We start from the raw sequence: 18,537 nt of genomic DNA, 5'->3' as shown, positions 1-18,537 counted from the left end.
TATACACTGACTCTAGCTGAAACTACACACAGCGTGTTTGGGCTTTGGCAGAGGGGCGGAGCGCGCTGTTGTAAGGGAAAGGTGTACGCTGGATTTACAACACAAGACAAAATGGTCAGATGCTGAGTGGGAATGCAGGCCGCATGTAAATAAAACCACTTTTGTGACTCATTGCGTTGCAGGCAGTCTTTGCGATGTGTTTATTGCACATGTTCATATTGCGATGACGATGAAAATACGATTAATTGTGCAGCCCTAATGTGAATGTGTGAATTAAGACCCCAGCAAGATTGAAATCAGTCCGATTTTTCAATTTCTACCGACAAAATAATTGTTTCCAAAGTCACTGATAATAATACTACTCCAAGACAAATTTCTCCCACGGGACGGGAGACAAATAAAGTGAACCTTGATCATTGTGATCAAGATCCATTTCACAATTCATTTAAACTAGAACCATGACTGACAAGGTGCTCACATAAGAGAGGCGCATACACTCAAATCTCAAATATGTACAGTACACAGAGACACCACAGGCATAATAACGCAACACAAGAGCAAATGCCAGCGGACGTGACTGAACACTATCTTGCATCTGTCCTATTTTTTACGTCAGATTTTGCACAATACAGTTTCCCCTCCATCAATGATATGATGCAGACTGTGCATGATGGCGTGCCATGGACAAGAGTCAGGACTGGACGGATTCCAGCAGAGTGAGTGCCTAAAACACAGCAGGTCTAGCTAGCACTAGTCTCGCTAGCCAACCTCTCTTCCCTTCCGTCAGAGAGTCTGGCGCTGTGGAAACAGGCAACAGGGATCAGCCCGCCCCTGCTCTAAAGCTGCTCTCCCATTCGAGCGGCTGTTTCGGTGGCAGCAGGATATCTGCTCCCCCGCTTGCAAGCTCTGTCACGCTCTGTCATTGGCTCCGACCATATGTCAATCAGAGCGGCTTCCGCTCCCATGTGTGTCGCTGTAATGCTCCCGGCCGCCGAATGTGAAAACAACGACGCTAACTAGCTAGCGTAGAAAGCTAACGGCAGAAACCTACAGGCTAACTCGTTGCTACACGCTGAAAATGGCAAGTTTTGAAGAAAATTTGGATTGTGCAATAAAGAAGGCCTGCTCGGCACAAGTTCCACCCCAAAACTATTTTCCAAGGGCACTAACGCTAAGCACCGCCCAAGACGAGGATGATTGGTTAACCCACACAGAGCATTTTTTTCGCAATCCCACAATGGAAACCTGCGGCGCCAGACTCTCTGACGGAAGGGAAGCGAGGCTGGCTAGCGAGACTAAGCTAGCACTGACCGAAAACATGGTGACAATAACTGCGACAACATGAAATGACAACTCGCGTGAACAGATTGGCGCTAAATTGACTCACTCAGGATTTGAACCCAGGATCTCTGTTGCGGCAAACCTAATGCTTTACCAACCAAGTTCAACTTAAAGTGGTGAAGCCGTTAGGCTCATATAGTATGCTGCGGTTTTCCACACCGCCACATACACAGCAAAGTTTTTATGATTTTTTTTTGTGACGGACAATTATGGAAAAATGATTGGCTAGTCACAGCTAAAAGCATAAGCTGAACTTTTAGGTGGATTTAAGGATGTAATATTTGGCTGAGCGCCGCCTGGATCTAATCTATGTACAATTGAGTATGTGGACTTTGTTTGTTTGTCTGTTTGTTTGTTTCAAGTTCTGTGTTCAGCCACAGCTATGCCGTTTTACGTGCGATCGGGCTGAAACCTTCAGGGTGTGTAGAGGGCACCCTGAACCGATTGCCGTCATTCCACTTGCTCGGTATCCACAAGATCCAAAACCGACATTTCCATGTCCCAAACATGCTATAGAACCTGTCAATCAAAGACTGTGACCCTCAACAGAAGAGCCAGGCTGATGTGTCATTAACGAGCGCTAATTTAACTCCGGTAATTTGGTAAAAAAAATAAAACAAAACCCTCGTAACTTCTGCCCACAGTAGGCTACCATAATGGATAGGGATGCACGATATATCGGCAATCATATCGGTATCGGCCAGTATCGGCCGATTTTTTAACATATCGGTCATATCGGTATCGGTCAGATGTTGCAATGTTAATATCGGTTATCATTATCAGCCAAATTCTTCACATTGATATGAAATAATGCAGTAAATCTATGAATTATGGGCTTTTCCAAAGGCTTTGCAAATAAAGAAATGCATAACTTTTTCAAATTCAGTGTTAACATGTGTTTTTCAGTATGTACAAAATGTGATGATCATAAAAATGTGGTTTTATACAGATCATATCGACATCGGTAAATATCGGTTATCGGCCATAACAGCAATGTTAATATCGGTTATCGGCATCGGCCAAAATTTTCATATCGGTGCATCCCTAATAATGGAGATGCATATGGCCACCAGAAAAGAATGCAATGTTAATAAATAGCCTAATTAACTCATTGAGTGCCATGGACGAGTATGTTCGTCAATTGGTTTAGTAACGTAGAGTGCCAAGGACGAGTATGTTCGTCAATTGCGTTTTTTGACGGTGGGACGTGCATCAAAGCCAGATCCATCTCCTGTGAAAGTATGGTGGCTGTTGAATGTGTAAAACCTATTTTAGGGACCCATTAGGTGGCGACAGTGCTCTCCAGATTAGAGAAAGGCGAGGAAAAAAGAGAAAAGAAGTCATGGGGAAACGGAAATCGCATCGGTATGCATGAAGCATAACGTTAGCTGTGCCTGTGAACAGCAGTCATCTGCTGCCACAATTGAGCCCCATCCGTGTCCGCTGCGATAGCCTCTCCATATGATTTAGTTGCCGACACCAGCAGCTTTCTGAAAAGTTACATTATTCTCAGCTGGGAGCTGGCGACACGCTGTAAAAAAGCGGGGGGATGCAGCGCACTTTTCAGTGCAGAGCAAACTCAGAGCAAACCGCAGCAGAGCCCCAGAGACACTCCTCCCACCACGGAGGAGGAGGAGGAGGGGGGTGGGGCACGCAGGGCACTACAGCATACAACCATTGACAGTACACACAGACCCAGGCAGCAGCAGGCTCGATGCACAGAGAGCAAACAAGCTAGAATAGGCTATCTGATGCCCACCAGCAGTAAATCAAGACCAGCAAGAAGGTGTAGGGTCTGCGCACGCAGGGGCCAGGCTGCTGGTTGCAGCTAAAAAATATTGTTTGGCCAAACAAAATTCCTTTGTTTTCACTCTTTTATTGAAGGAAATTATTTTTGAGGTGTCATTACATCAGAAAATATTAGCTTCAGAGTCAATGATGTGCTTGAAATGCTTCCTTTCACAAAAGGCTGAATATCTCAGATTCTAAATTGAAACGTGTCTTTTTGCTCAAAACAACCTATCTTCTCCGGCTCATAACTAAAGAACGGAAAATGGTATCAATAAACTTTTTTTTGCAGATGATAGAAGAGAGTCTCATCGTTCTTTGTGCGTGTTCGGTGTTTACATAGTAATATCACACAATATTCTGTGGGCCTCGAGAAATCACTGAAAACGCTCTGAAACTCTGGCACTGGGAGCGTCCGTTCTCCAAAAGTGGCTGGCACTCAATGAGTTAAGAGGTTGCAATCAATCTTCTTATCACAGAAAAAGCTGGCTCCCACAATGCATTACGTTATCCCAGCACCCGAACGACACGGCTGTAGAGCAGAATGGCTCTGCTGTAAAATCCTCATAGATGTTTTTTTTGTCAAGTTAAAACAGTGTAAAAATGACACCGGAAGCAGAAGAAGCAGCCATCAGGCACCATGGCAGCTAGAAATAAGGTGGACAGAGCTCAACAGTAATGTGACGTTCTGTGACGTCTCCCGGTCCGGAAGACAAATGGGTTATTCTCGGATGGAATAGGCGCTGGGAAAAAGTGGGCGGTCACTGTTGATTTTAATTTGAATAGGCCAATAGGGTATAGAGATACCCTATTGGCCTATTCAAATTAAACTATTTTACTATTTCACAATTCACATGCACTCAGGCCTCATTACGTTTCCCTCGCCCATCACCTTTGGCTCCGGGACTCTGTCACATAAAGTTACCATCCGTGGTGTGTGTGAGGTGTCCAAATACTGGCTTGTTTCACAGTGGATTATCATTTTAACACCCCCGACTAAACTACTGACATCCACAAGAGCATGTGATTGTGAATATCTTCAAATTGCGATGGGAAAACAGGTAAGAAACAGCTTTATAGACCTTATTCGCTAACCCCGGACGGCGCCATATTGTTGACATACCGTCCTGCAGCTGACAACTATAGTAACGGCCTTATTGTCATTTCTGTTCCATTACAAAATAGCGATAGTGATGACCGCAATAAAAACCCCACAGTTGTTGTTTGTATGCTGCCGTTAATGCCTGTAATAAATAAACAAAAGAAAAAACGAGGTGAACAGACTTTGCTGTGAGGAGCTGTCAGAAAGTTTCACCTGTCTCTCTCTCCCAACTATCCACACATCTCCTGTGCTGCTGACGTATCCTCCGTCTCGCTCCCTTCACGCCTGAGGACGGTAGAGATAGAAACAAACCACGAGGACTTTATTGCTGTCATTACTACAGCCGTGTGTAACGCAGGTCACCATCCGAACACAACAGGAACGATACAGGTAACGCTAACAGCGGCTAGCTTCCTATAAACGCTGCTCTCACATAGGCTGTCACTTCAGAGCTGCTGCGTTATGTCGAGAACATGGCGGCGGTGATGGTATGAGTGACTGAGTCTCGGAGCCAAAGGTGATACTGAGGCAAGGGAAGTGCAGAGTGCTACTCTGTAGTCTGCACTTGTGCTCCTAATGGTCTATTCATGCATGAGATATCGTTGTAAAAAGTAAGAAAACAAAAGATGTACTCTGTCTCCAAATTAAAACAAGCCTGTTTGAATAAGAAGATTTCACCTACTTTCAACATAATATAATAAAGTTTGTGGTGATTTATCAAGTGTGCACAGAAATAAGCCTCATAACACTGTCTCTGGTAGCTAAATGTGCAACTAAAAATATGTAATATAATGCTTTGAAAAATCTAGGGATGGGGTATCGGTACTGGTTATCGATACCGATACTTGTCGATACTCTTATCGATACTCATCTCCATAATTTGGTGCAAAAAAATAAAGACATGACATGAAAATATGTGAATAGACTCAACAGTTATTTTGTTATTACTTAGTTATTACAAGTAAAATTCCTGAGAAGGCCTATTTCACCGCTGTGAATATGATTTATTCAACCTAGGTTGTAGAAATATGCAATTATTATTTTTAAATTGGAGCCCTTTGACCAGAGAAAACGGCTGTAGTTTTACTCAATTGAAACTCCTGCGATCTCTTTACTGGGGCATATATATTTTCATTCGCAAAACATTTTCTTCATCGAGTCTGGATAAATCACACCCGTTTTCAAAAGATTATGAAACAAACCAGTGTGATGGAGTTGCGTTACGTGGAGTTTGTGGACCAACTTGATCTGATTCTGAATGGATGGCTCAGTCGAGTAGCGTTAGCTGCCTTCAAGCTAATGTAACGTTACAGGTCAAGTGAACACTGTCGCTGTTTGTTGTTCTGTATTCAGAGTTGGCAAAGTGAAGTCCACATAATATTCACCCTCCTTTCAGCTGTGGCTGACAGACATGGTCTCTGTAGCGAGTCTGGAAAGACTCGGGTCTCTGAGGACTAACTCAATCAGGAAGTTCTCGATTATGTGGGGGACCCATTTCTGGACTACCTGGGTGAGGTCAGAAATTAGTAACTTGCACGTCCTCTCATGGACTCCCGGCGTGAGATTTTAGGTACAGTGTCCCTTTGAAACAGACTTTTTTGTACATTTTAGTAGACTGGTAGCACCATGTTGTAATGTTGTTTTTCGCGTCTCTTTTTCTTCTGCTTTTCGTTCTTTTCATTTGAATCTGTTTGTTTACTTGTTTTGTCTTGCTTTTTGTTGCTTTTTAATCATTTAAAATCAAACCTGTATAACTGACTGGATGTGGGACTAAGTTTATGGAGTGGGAGAAAACGTTTCTTTTCAGATCAAGCATTCACACTGCCAATGTTGCCGTTACACCATATTTGTATATGAATTATTTGAAGACTATTTGTTATGGGTTCTGTCCCATCTGTTCGCTGTTGTTGTTTTGTTCTGTTTTGTTTTTTGCTTGGGTGTGTACACCCAATTATTAACGGCACTGAACTAATGTCTGAAAATAAAACAATAAAAAACTATATATACAAGTCCACATAATATTCTGTGACTGTCAGAAAATAGGTCAGGTTCAGCAAAGCACCTTGACGCTTGTGCAACGGCAGGTGGAGATTTCTCTGTGAATCATCACAGGGCAGTCGCTCGCTTTATCAGACTGTTGTTGTGTGATTTGCTACATGTATTTTCTTCCAAATGTACTAGCCTACTGATGATTGAAATGTTTTAAACCAAGACAAGCGTATTGACAGGACAGGAGTGTAAACACGCAACATCAAACGCCTGGTGCCGCTTCGTCATCGTTAGGGACGGTAAGAAATAATAATAATAATAAAGAAAAAACCAGTAGCAGCACCGAACGTCCGGGACGTTATCAAAACTCCTGGTACCGACTAATCAGGTACCAGATAATACCGGTGCTCGATACCCATCCCTAATGACAACCAAACAGAACATACAAATTCAGTCAGTATTTTTGCAGCACGCCATTTTTTGTTTTGTTTTACATATTGAGGAAAGGTGCACATTTAGGCCTACCTCTCTCTGCCTGGTCTCGGGGCACTCGGAGTGCAGAGTGAGTGTGGCCCCCTCTATGTTGCGCGGCATGGGGGTGGAGCCCGGATTGATGATGAACTGGATCTGGTCCGCTGAAATGGTGTGGTGCACGTAGCCCTGTGACATGCCGTCCGGGTCGGCCATGAAGGCCAGAGAGCCCTCCTCCTCATCCCCTTCCGTTAAGAACTCGATTCCGTCTTCGTCCCCTCCACAGTGAACATCCTCCTCTCCCTCCTCGTCCAACCGGATGGGGTCCTGCTCAATGAGCACCGTGGTGGTGTCGTACACCCGACCGGACGACGAGGAAGGCTCGGCAATGTCCTCATCTTCGTCCTCATCCTGCTCCAGCTGATCCACCTCCACCTCGAAATACATGGAGGGCGCCTCCGTATGAGGGCCATTCTCACTCATGGTCCCAGCAGCCTCTCTTCCCTCCGCGAAGAGGACTGCACACTCACACAGCTACAACCTGCAGAAACCATGGTGAGCAAGATAAGAGGGGGGAATCATTGTCAGTTCCATCACACTTTGTTTACATTTATTTTCCTTTCAAGCAAAGATGCGCCTTCCATTCAAAAGACAGCGTTGTCTAGCACAAATCAGATCAGAGATCAGATTGCTTAGTCCAGTGTAATACCCACAAACACGGAATCTAGACAGCATTCTGACAGCAGACAGATGTTCTGATGACAAGGGGTCCTTTCCCAGTTTTGGCTGCCTTGAGCCACAGACAGTGGACAATCTCTGCCGGGGTCATCTCGCCATTCCCAAGTGTCAGCATTCCGATCATTGACTTCTATGCTTTCGGAGAGGCGGCCCTTTTTATCTCCAAAAAAGGTTTCGCCATTGCGAAAGATATTAGGTCCGCCATTCCGACATAGCATCTTGAGTTATTTAGCCTACAGGGGTGGGAGAGGTTAGGTTCTGGGGGAGGTTAGGTTTAGGCGTGGGGGGTGGGAGAGGTTAGGTTTAGGGTTAGGGTCTGAGGGGAGGTTAGGTTTAGGAATGGGGGGTGGGAGAGGTTAGGTTTAGGGTTAGGGTCTGGGGGGAGGTTAGGTTTAGGAATGGGGGGTGGGAGAGGTTAGGTTTAGGGTTAGGGTCTGCAGGAGGTTAGGTTTAGGAATGGGGGGTGGGAGAGTTTAGGGTTAGGGTCTGCAGGAGGTTAGGTTTAGGCGTGGGGGGTGGGAGAGGTTAGCTTTAGGGTTAGGGTCTGCAGGAGGTTAGGTTTAGGCATGGGGGGTGGGAGAGGTTAGGTTTAGACGTGGGGGCTGGGAGAGGGTTAGGGTTCTTTTGCAATGGGGAGACAGATCTCCATTCCGACAATTTTGTCGGAATGCCGGTATTTCGGAGTGCCCCCATCTCTGCCTGGGCCTTGGGAGTCAAAACCGTGATGCTATGGCTTAAATGGGGGTTTGACCATAACAAATGCCAGTCTAAACAAGTGCGTTCACTCAAAAAGCAGATTCTCCGTCTTTTTTCCCCAAGTAAAATAAATAAACAATAAATGCTGCTAAATACGAATAGAATACAATAGACACTGCTTTATTGGGATAACTACCCCACAGGGCATCTAGAACTTTCGGATTTCATTAACAGAACGGACAAAGTCACGAGACAACGTTAGCTACACGCTAACGTGTGTTTAGTTAATAACAAACGGGAGAATAGCTGACAAACTTAGCTTACTAGCTACTATACTAGGTAACGTTAAGCGTTATTAGAGAGGTGTCAATTACTTTTTCATACTCAACACAACGTTCACACGACTTGCGATGTGTTCGCTTTAGAAAGAGCGAGTGTTATTTAGCCTGTCAAACTGTGCTCCCCAACTTCACTGACAATGCAATCAACGCGTAACAACTTAATGTAATGATCGTGAACTCCTTAACTTACTTAGCCAGCTAACGTTAGCTGTGTTGGTAAATCACAGGTCGATTACTAACCTGATGTTATATCACAGGATCCATCTTTGGCCATAGCGTTATAATAGCATCCGACACATCTCGCTAACGTTAGCTAGCTGCTAGCAATAACGTAACGCTACGTTAGGGTTATATCAATCAAACACTAGTAACACTAGTAACGTTAAGTGAGATGTGTAACATTAACATGCCCATTCGTACTCATACCTTTTTTTGATCAGACTGGCTGTAAAGCCAGCAATAATCATTTTGTCACTTTTCATAAAGCTAGTTCTCCAGTGACCCCCGATCAATTAATAATGGCTAGCTAGCTAGCTAGCCGAGTCTACTATCGTTACCAGTGTTGCTTCTCAACATAGCTTTGATAGCTAGCAATTTAGCTTATATGTTAGCTAGCTAGCTATAGTGGGTAGTTTAATGTCGACAGTGGCCATTATCTTCCTCGCAACGAATACAATCAATTCAATTTGACCAACTGACCACGTGCAGATCATCACTAATATCCGACTATAAGCAAATTACATTAAAATAGATTTACCTGTGCAAGAGAAAGTATGCCTTATCCCTATGCTTTGGATGCTGCTTAGCACTTTCTTCTTCCCATCCCCTCCCTAGGATACCATGATACGTCACAGCCTCTCACAGCCACTCGTGGTGAATTGTGGGAAATTACATATTCAAAACAGTTTCTCTCTCTCGCTCTCTCTCTCTCTCACACACACACACATACTCTCCACTCTCTCTCTCTCTCTCTCTCACACACACACACTCTCTCTCTCTCTCTCTCTCTCTCTCACACACACACACACACACACACACACACACAATTATGTAAACACAATAACTTATGTTTTCAATAATTTTATATAAAAGAACAATCAGCTGTTGAGACTTGAAACGTCAAAATACAAAGTTCTTTTTAAATACAGGATAATATACATACATTAAAAACAGTTAGCTCTCTACAGCTGCTCTGTGATATACAATAAAAGCTGTGCATCAACAGCTCACAAACATTGCTGTGAAACATACTGAAATCAGAGAAGACTTATCAGTTATACTAATTATACTATCTATACAAAGAGCCATCTATAGAGGAAATCATTAGAATTTATTTCAAATACTGGGCTGTACACAGTTCTAGTGTTCACTATTCAGCATGAAGTGCGACTGCTCCGTCTAGGAGATGTCCTGGACGAGGAAGTGCTGAAAGAACTCCTGGGTCTTCCTCTTTTCTGCAAAATCCTGCTTTGCAGATGATCTCAGAAGCAAGGCAGCAAAAATGGTGGCTATGCAGAAGAAAAACACACAATTCAAAATGCGTACATAAGGTTAATTTTCTTCCCAAAGATTGTACGGTACTATCTTGATTAGACAAGTTGCATTTGATGGGTACATTTGTATAGAATCACTGTAAAAGTGTGTGTGTGTGTGTGTGTGTGTGTGTGTGTGTGTGTGTGTGTGTGTGTGTGTGTGTGTGTGTGCGTGTGCGTGTGCGTGCGTGCGTGCGTGCGTGTGTGTGTGTGTGTGTGTGTGCTTCCATACTGTTCACCTGGCATAATCCAAGTCTCTACAAGCCCTGAGATGCCAAGTTGACTTGAAAATACACTGTAGTCATGTTGCTCCAAGAATAAGTGATGTGGAGTACCTGCTACCGTGAAGATTTCAGCTAAAAACAGGGTGTAAATTATGTCTTTTTACATCAACTTGGCATCATAGGGCTTGTGGAGACTTGGATTACGCCAGGTGATCAATATGAAAAAAAAAAGAAATCACGTTTTTGTTCGTGACCCTGTTCACACTCAGCAGACAGCTCTAACATGACTTCCCTGACGTGGCCATCTCCATTTCTCTGAACCGGAACCGCGCCAGCTGCATGTAGTGCACTGACTGTCAGCAAGTACTTCATACAACCCCACATCAAAGAAATCCAAACTATCCCTTTCAAGGATAAGTTCACCCAAAAATGAAAATGAAGTCATACTGATCTGCCAATCGTGAGATGTTCTTTTAGCCCAGAAAATTAATGGAGTTTCACAGCAAAACACCATTGCAGAATTCTCCTAAACAATTGAAGTAATGGTGACCAACTTTCAAACGTAAAAAAACAAAAAACAGGAAAAAATACCTCCATACTGCTCATCTGGTGTAATCCAAGTCTCCAAAAGCCCTGAGATGCAAAGTTGACTTGAAAAGACGTAATTTAAACCCTGTTTTTAGCTGAAATCTTTACTTGGTGCTCCAAGCTACTGTAGCCTGCTACAGTGACTTCACCTAAAAACAGGGTGGAAGTTATGTATTTTCAAGTCAACTTGGCATCTCAGGGCTTGTGGAGACTTGGATTACACCAGGGGAGCAGTATGGAAGCAGTGTGTGTGTGTGTGTGTGTGTGTGTGTGTGTGTGTGTGTGTGTGTGTGTGTGTGTGTGTGTGTGTGTGTGTGTGTGTGTGTGTGTGTGTGTGTGTGTGTGTGTGTGTGTGTGTGTGTGTGTGTGTGTGTGTACGTTTGAAAGTTGGTCACCATTCATTTCAATTTCACAATTTCACAATTTCTTAGAAGGATAAACCCCTTGAGATGAACCATCTCGTTTTCGAGGGGGTCCTTACCACAAATAAACAGAAAGACTAGAACGACCGCACCGCAGATTTAGTCCATTAGTTCATTCCTAAGTCCAAATCGCCATTTGAGGCAAATTGGAAAAAATTCCGTCAAGGCGCTCCTGAGATGTTGCGTTAAAGAGCTTGGAAATTTGGTGTGTGAGGCCACAGTGACCTTGAACTTTGACCTTTAACCATCAAAATCTAATCAGTTCATCTTTGAGTCCAAGTCGATGTTTGAGGCAAATTTGATAAAATTCCGCCAAGGCATTCCTGAGATATCGCGTTAACAAGCTTGAAAATGGCATTTGAAAGGTCACAGTGACCTTGACCTTTGACCACCAAAATCTAATCAGATCATCATTGAGTCTAAGTTGATGTTCGAGGCAAATTTGATGAAATTCCGTCAAGGCATTCCTGAGATATCGCGCTAACGAACATCGAACGGACGGACATACGTACGTATGTACGGACGGACGGACAACCCGGATCCATAATGCCTCCGGCCTGGCTATCGCCGGCGGAGGCATAAAAACAGGTGTTACATAAAACAAGCAATATACAAATACACTCATACATACACATAAGAAGCTCTCCCAGGCCTAGCCACTCCCCAACCCCTTAGTCCCCCAAAGATAGCATAATACATACAGTGAGAATACATACTGTAAGTGTACACAATTGTTTAGGATAATTCTGCAACAGTGTTTTATTGTGAAACTCCACAAATGTTTTGTGGACTAATAAACTTCACCCGTCCTTCCATAAGCATGGCGGTGAGTAGATAAGGACTGAATTTTCATTTTTGGGTGAACTTATCCTTTAAGCAGGAACACAACAGCTAATAATAACAACACAGAAATGAAAGAAGTAACAACCTTCCTCCTTTTCTTACCCAAAATGTTGACATCCAGTCGATTGCTCGCAGAATTTTTCAACAGCTCGCGGAGAAAGGCAGCTAAATAGTTGAACACATTTTTATGGCACTGAGGTAGCATGGAAATGATCTAAAGACAAAAACAATTTCAAAATCAATATCCTATCCAAATCACCTTTGAACTTTCACTTTGAAAACATCTGCTGTTGTTTTGGTTGTCTGACCTTCTCACACTGACTGGCATTGGAGCAGCATTGTAGGCACTGCTGGTAGAGGGAGTAGGGTACCACAGGCTCTGGGAGGGCATCAAGGAAGAGGAGCAAGGCCTCGGCCACTGAGTGGTTACTGCCAGCTACAGGTCAACACAAAGTCAAGGGCAACATTCTTGGACAGAGTGTGTGTACTTCGAAAAGTAGTCATCAAATATATATGTCCCAAGATCCATGGGCCTAAATAATTGACTGTATATAAATGTATATAAATATGGATGATGTGTCCCTGCTTCCTACCGGTATCCAAAACAAAACAGAGTCTGTGCAGTAGAGTTGGGCTGAGCCCCCCCCTCAGCCGCCGTCTGACGGAGGTTTGAGAGTGGCTGTCACAGCTGTCAATAAGCCATTTTTATACCGTCAAATAACCATTTTAAAATGTAAAACAATCAGAAAAATGAGCACTTCAACATACATCCGTGTGATAAGAAGTACCTAAAATCATCAAAACCGTATTTGGGAAACATTTATCTGACGTGTACTTTTATTTTTTAGTTTGACTCATGTCCTGTCTGCTAACTGGAGGGCAATATTTAAGAACTATACATCCATCATTGACATCCATAATATTCGTGAAAGATATAATCCAATATAATTTTCCCCAGAATGTTGTGTACGATGGCGATTGTTTTGAAGGATACGGAGAGAATCTGGCATGCCTGTGTCAAGGCAATCCCGTATTTCTGCAAACTCACTCCGCAGCCCCGGTTGCGTAAAAAGGTCTTCCTGCAAAAAGAAGCAAATAAGATATTGAGTCTTTCAGTTATTTACATTTACAGTTACATTTGAGGAAACTAACCAGCCTAAAGCGCCATCCAAGTTGACTTGGACTGACCAAAATACTTTCAAAATTGCAGTTTACAGGAGTTGTATTGGAATTTAGCTTAAAGTAAAATCACAATATAGTGTTTATTTTGCCTTTTGATGCGACTATAAATTAACTTTAATTCCCTTCGTCAAAACAAACCAGAGGCTCCACGAAGCTGAAGCTTGACTAGAGGGTAAAACTACTGTGATTCCAGTTTCTTCATCGCTGCAAGAAACTAAGAGAGCTTGAAACATTCAAACCTTTCGCTCTGCTAAGTTGCTGTGGTGCAGCAAACTGCTGTTATTTGTCCTTGTGAGAAAGGCATACGCAGCTGGGAGGCCAAGACTTACACAATCCATTCCTAATTATTTGAGGATATGAAACTGCAAACAATAAAACGACCCAATACAAAGGCAAGGAACATAGTGTTGTTTCATCTTATTACAGCATCAAAATATCAAAGCAGCTACGAGCAACTTTTTCGATTGTTATTAAACAGTATAATTACAATATTGATGCATCACATCTTACCTATAATAGTAGCTGAGACCAAAGCCGTGTGAATCGGAGATTGCTCCCTTAGATGATTATTAAGTCTGTGTCTGTCTAACCTTGCGTCACCAGGGGGCTCTCTCTCTCTCTCTCCTTACCGCCGGACCGGCTAAACCCGGAAGTGAAACCCGGAAGTGAAACGCAGCTGCCTGCCTTCACCCGTTCGCGCTGCCTAGCAACAAAGCATAAACAATGTGAACGCCACGCATACTCTCGCGAACATCTCTCGTTATATTCTAACAGGTTTTTTGGAAGTTATTTTGTGGTTATGGCCGAAGTGGCTGCTGCAAACCGTTTCATTTCACTTCCTGATCTGCCCCGGCCACAGACAGACTAACACTGGCCGATTCACTCGGGGTTCAAGCGAGACTACTCTGCGTTGGTCTCGTCTGCTATTAGAGGTAAGATGTGATGCATTGATATTAAATTTATACTGTTTAATAACAATGGAAAAAGTTGCTCGTAGCTGCTTCAAGGCTTCACCGTCGAACGTCCTGACCTGTTTGACGGCATTACGGAACAGGTGATCCACCATCATCCAGATTTCTTTCGGAATGTCGAGAGGCTTTTCAGCGACCGCTGCGCTCTCGTCTCCTGACATCTCCGTCTGTCGTTGAGAAGAAACACAAACGACAAACGTCAAAATGGACTCAAGGGTGTTAAAACTTTGAACAAACTGAGGACAACGTGAGCAGCGGCTATGTCAACACTGACTTTCAGTGACAAATACAGAAACAAGATAAGGAAATACGGCGAATATTAAATATCATTTCTAGAGCCCAACCGATATATCGGTCCACCGATATTATCGGCCGATATTGGCCGATAACCGATATATCGCTATCGGCCGATATGTTGGCCGATATGCCGATATTGTTTTATTTTGTATTTTTTAAGTCATAGACAACATGTTGTGTATATTTGATCTTTTTTCTTAATTCAAGTTATATTTTACATTTGTTATATTTGTGTTTTTGTATTTCTAGTTATTTATAATTATTAAATCCCCAGTTAAGTTTACTGTTTCATTGCATTGATGTCATTTTGGTTAAATAAAGTTTATTGATAAGCTGTAAAGTATCCTGCCTACATTACATATCTCAAGTCATGTCAAGTCATACTGTATCTTTGTCAAGTGTTTGATATTTGAGGGATCATTGCAAAAACATTGTGTAATAAAATGTGTACCGGTATATATAATATAAGAATATCGATATCGGAATTTTTTTACTCCCCAATATCGGTATCGGCATCGGCCTCAAAAATCCAGTATCGGTCGCGCTCTAATAATTTCTATGAGACGGCTCAAATATTGATTATATATAAATATATAATAATATAATATATATATATAATATTTTGTAAGAATAAAAAAATATATACATGACCGGGCTCCCAGAGAGATATCCCATTTGATACATGGAAGGCTGTTTTGTAATGCTAATAACCTGATGGACAGCCCCCTTGCTAGTATGTACCAGGCAAAGTATAAATCCTATGCAAATGCAAAATGCAAATGCAATAAGTCTATTCACATTGGGACACTGCATCTACCACTTTCTCTGCAAAAAGAAGAAATCAGTCCTCAGCTGCTTTGCTCAGCAGATTCTGGCCTGCAGAGTATAAATATTAGAAAAGCTAAATAGGCAAAGAAGCATTTTCCCCATCAGCACGTTTGATTTAACTTAGGGTTCACACTAGTGGCATACATTTATATATCATAATGTTCCTCGTGACTGGGCTTATCATTGTCACAGTCCCTATAGTGGTGCTTTACTGTACGCTTATTATCTCAGAAATACATCATTTGACAATATATCACCTTACACTTTTTTTTCTAAATTGTACTTGTGAGATGAGCGCGTGCATAAAAGCTCATTCCAAGAATGCCACGCGATAAATTCACAATAGAGGAAGAATGTGAGAGAGGAAGATTTAACGCACGCACATGTAAAGATGAAAACAATTACATGAGTCTAGGATAATACAGCGATATTTAATGAATGAATTAAATTATTTGCCTGTTTTCGGTCCCTTAGTATGATGCACTGCCCCAGGACATGTAATTCACTGGCTGACAGTCGGAGGAAGTCTCCACATTGACAGTATCAGTTTAGATGATCAGCGAACACAGGGGTTCCCAAACTTAAGAATGCCACGGCCCACTGTGAAATCTGAAAATCTTCCGGGGGCCCACCCATATTTATTTTTTTGACTTCATTAACCGAGCATGTAAACTTGGGCAAAACAAGGGAAATTAATAATCCATCCACATACACATACATACACATTTTGGCAAAATATCAAAACCAGCTCAGTGGCTTTGTGGTCTGAGTGTCTGCCCTGAGACTGGGAGGTCGTGAGTTCGATCCCCGGCCGAGTTATACCAAAGACTATAAAAATGGGACCCATTTGCCTCCCTGCTTGGCACTCAGCATCAAAGGGTTGGAATTGGGGGGTTAGATCACCATGTGATTCCCGAGCGCAGCACTGCTGCTGCTCACCGCTCCCCCAGGGGATGGGTCAAATGCGGAGAACAAATTTCACACATTGTGTGACAATCAGTGGGACTTTACTTTGGCTTGACTTTACCCAAAAGCGGATTGTCGACATTTTCTCCCCCCTTACTCATTCAGAAGTATTCGCATGCATAAAACATTTGTTGAGACAAAATGTGATGAGCAACAACAGAAGAAATCAATCGATAACCTATGCTAGGCTGTGGAAAATGCTACCTTATCTGTAAAGGGGAGACTCATGGTATTGGGGTACCCATTGAACCAATTTGCATTCAGCTAAATTGAGCTGAGAGGGACTCCTTTGAAATGGTTTTCCCTCGCCCAAATTTAACCTACGTTTGGCTTGGAGCGTTATTTAGTCCCCTTCCCGACAAGCAGGCATATTATGCTTGGTACCCGTGGATGCTTTAGGTCTTCTAGTTTCTTCTGATAACAGGATCTCCACTGTAGCTTTAAAAATGACCCAAAATGGGAGTGTTGGCAGACCACTCGCGGCCCACCTGCAGTAGCTCCCACGGACCACTAGTGGGCCGCGGGCCACATTTTGAGAATCGCTGAGCTAACAGATTAGATTAAAGTCACAGTCACACATGCTTTCATTTGCCACTCATCCTGACGAGATCTATTCTTGACTGTGTGACCTAGGAGATATTTCAAGGCCACAGGAGGTCGCCCCAGGCTCTGCATGTGGCAGCACTACTAACCAGTTGACGGAGGGTCTCCTGAGGCATGTCCTGGATGGGTTCCCTTAGCTGGCACAGCGTACGGATGGAGGAGCCAAAGCAGCTGGGCAGGTAGTTTCCTGACACGGAGATGAAGTAGTCCTTGCCCCGCTCCAGGTGGAGCACCAGGATGTCCTCGATCTGCTGCCGCCCGGAGTTCAGCTCGGGCGCCGTCGAGCGGTTGACAAACACCTCCAGGTCAATGTCCACGCGACCTCCTAGATGTCCAGAGAGATGGGGACGGCACAAGGTAAGGGGGTGGCTGAACTTGCATGGATCAATCAAACTGATGCCCATGGTCAAGTCAACTGATGCCCATTGTCAAGTCAACTGAGGCCCCTGGTCAGGCAAGTGTTAACACGAGTACCAGGATCACTACAAGCACTTTTGGAGGTAATACTATTTCAAGCATCCCAACATCATGAATATTTAACAACATTTTGTCTTGTAAGACAAACTCACAAAAACACATAAGGGCCTGCGTCCATCTAGCGTCTTTTCATCAGGTCCAGCGTCTTTCTTCAGTTGTTTCCAATGGGGGGCGTACACGGACATCTAGAGAAAGTGCGCTGCGCCCAGCGTCTATTTTCACAGCGCTCCGGCATTTTTGTGCGCCCAACTCCCAGCGCTCCCAGCTGAAAATATTTTCAGAAAGACGCTGGTGTCGGGTGCTCCATTTCTGGCAACTTAATCATGGAGAAACTATCGCAACAGAGACAGAAAGGCTCAATTGTGGGAGCAGATTGGCTAGACACTTGATATTTCTGGGTGAGTGTTGAGCTAAATCACTGTATGTGTGTTGTTTGCTAATGTTAGCTGTCAGCTATCAAGCTACTACCGCACTGAACTAACGTTAGTTTCAGACTGCTTCCTTGTAATATTGTGCGCTGAGATCAGCGCTTCCCAGCGCACTCCCGGCGTTTAACGGTCGGAAAAAGACGCTAGGTGGACACAGGCCCTATGGCATCAAGACCCAGGAAGAAGGAAAGAAGCATGCGGTGAGATGATTCCAGCCATTCATCTCCATGGGCTGTGGTGGATGCCCCTGTGACTCTGGGTGCTCCTCACCTTGAGCGATGAAGCCTTTGGGCGGGTTGGCAGTGAGCCAGGGCTTGCAGTAGGTGGGCTCATTTGGCTTCTGGATGAACTCAAACTGGCACGGGACCTGCCCATCGTTATGGAGGCTCAACGTCCACGCCTGGTGCTGCATGAACTTCACGTCCTTAAAGTGAAACTGGGAGAAGAGGGGAGGATACATACTGTGAAGCTGCGTTCACACCGACCTATTCAAGTTTTTCGCTGGCATCGAGTTTACATACAAAGTCAATGCAAACGAGCGATTTAGCATATATTCGCCCGGGAGAAAAATCGCTGGGCGTCCGAGCGACAGAGACAGAGCGATAGGGAGAGAATTCGCTCGTCGCCCGAGATGAAATATCCCAACTTGAGCGAAATTACGCTGGCATCAGTCGCTCGCTGTTCAACGCTGATTGGCTGCCGTGTGAGAG

At 43.6% G+C, this 18,537-nt stretch overlaps 2 protein-coding genes across 2 annotated transcripts in view; both read right to left on the bottom strand.

Moving 5' to 3' along the window:
• The window catches only part of LOC310798955 (metal regulatory transcription factor 1-like), a gene marked incomplete at both ends in the record, with an annotated part of 37,592 nt that extends 30,418 nt beyond the window's left edge, over positions 1-7,174 (bottom strand). The window contains one exon of the mRNA XM_083661511.1: positions 6,746-7,174. Coding sequence (XP_083517637.1) covers positions 6,746-7,174 — 429 coding nt within the window. The remainder of the gene's footprint in view (positions 1-6,745) is intronic.
• Positions 7,175-9,550: 2,376 nt separating this feature from the next.
• Positions 9,551-18,537, bottom strand: part of LOC310798637 (type II inositol 1,4,5-trisphosphate 5-phosphatase-like) — a 42,275-nt gene continuing 33,288 nt past the window's right edge. Inside the window, 7 exon segments of the mRNA XM_083661178.1 lie at positions 9,551-9,974; positions 12,178-12,289; positions 12,384-12,511; positions 13,070-13,154; positions 14,288-14,395; positions 17,012-17,247; positions 18,098-18,263. Coding sequence (XP_083517304.1) covers positions 9,865-9,974; positions 12,178-12,289; positions 12,384-12,511; positions 13,070-13,154; positions 14,288-14,395; positions 17,012-17,247; positions 18,098-18,263 — 945 coding nt within the window. The 3' untranslated portion in view covers positions 9,551-9,864.

Source organism: Poromitra crassiceps (assembly GCF_964638095.1).
Source record: "Poromitra crassiceps genome assembly, chromosome: 26".
NCBI lineage: Eukaryota > Metazoa > Chordata > Actinopteri > Beryciformes > Melamphaidae > Poromitra > Poromitra crassiceps.
This window is presented reverse-complemented; position numbering and strand designations above follow the sequence as displayed.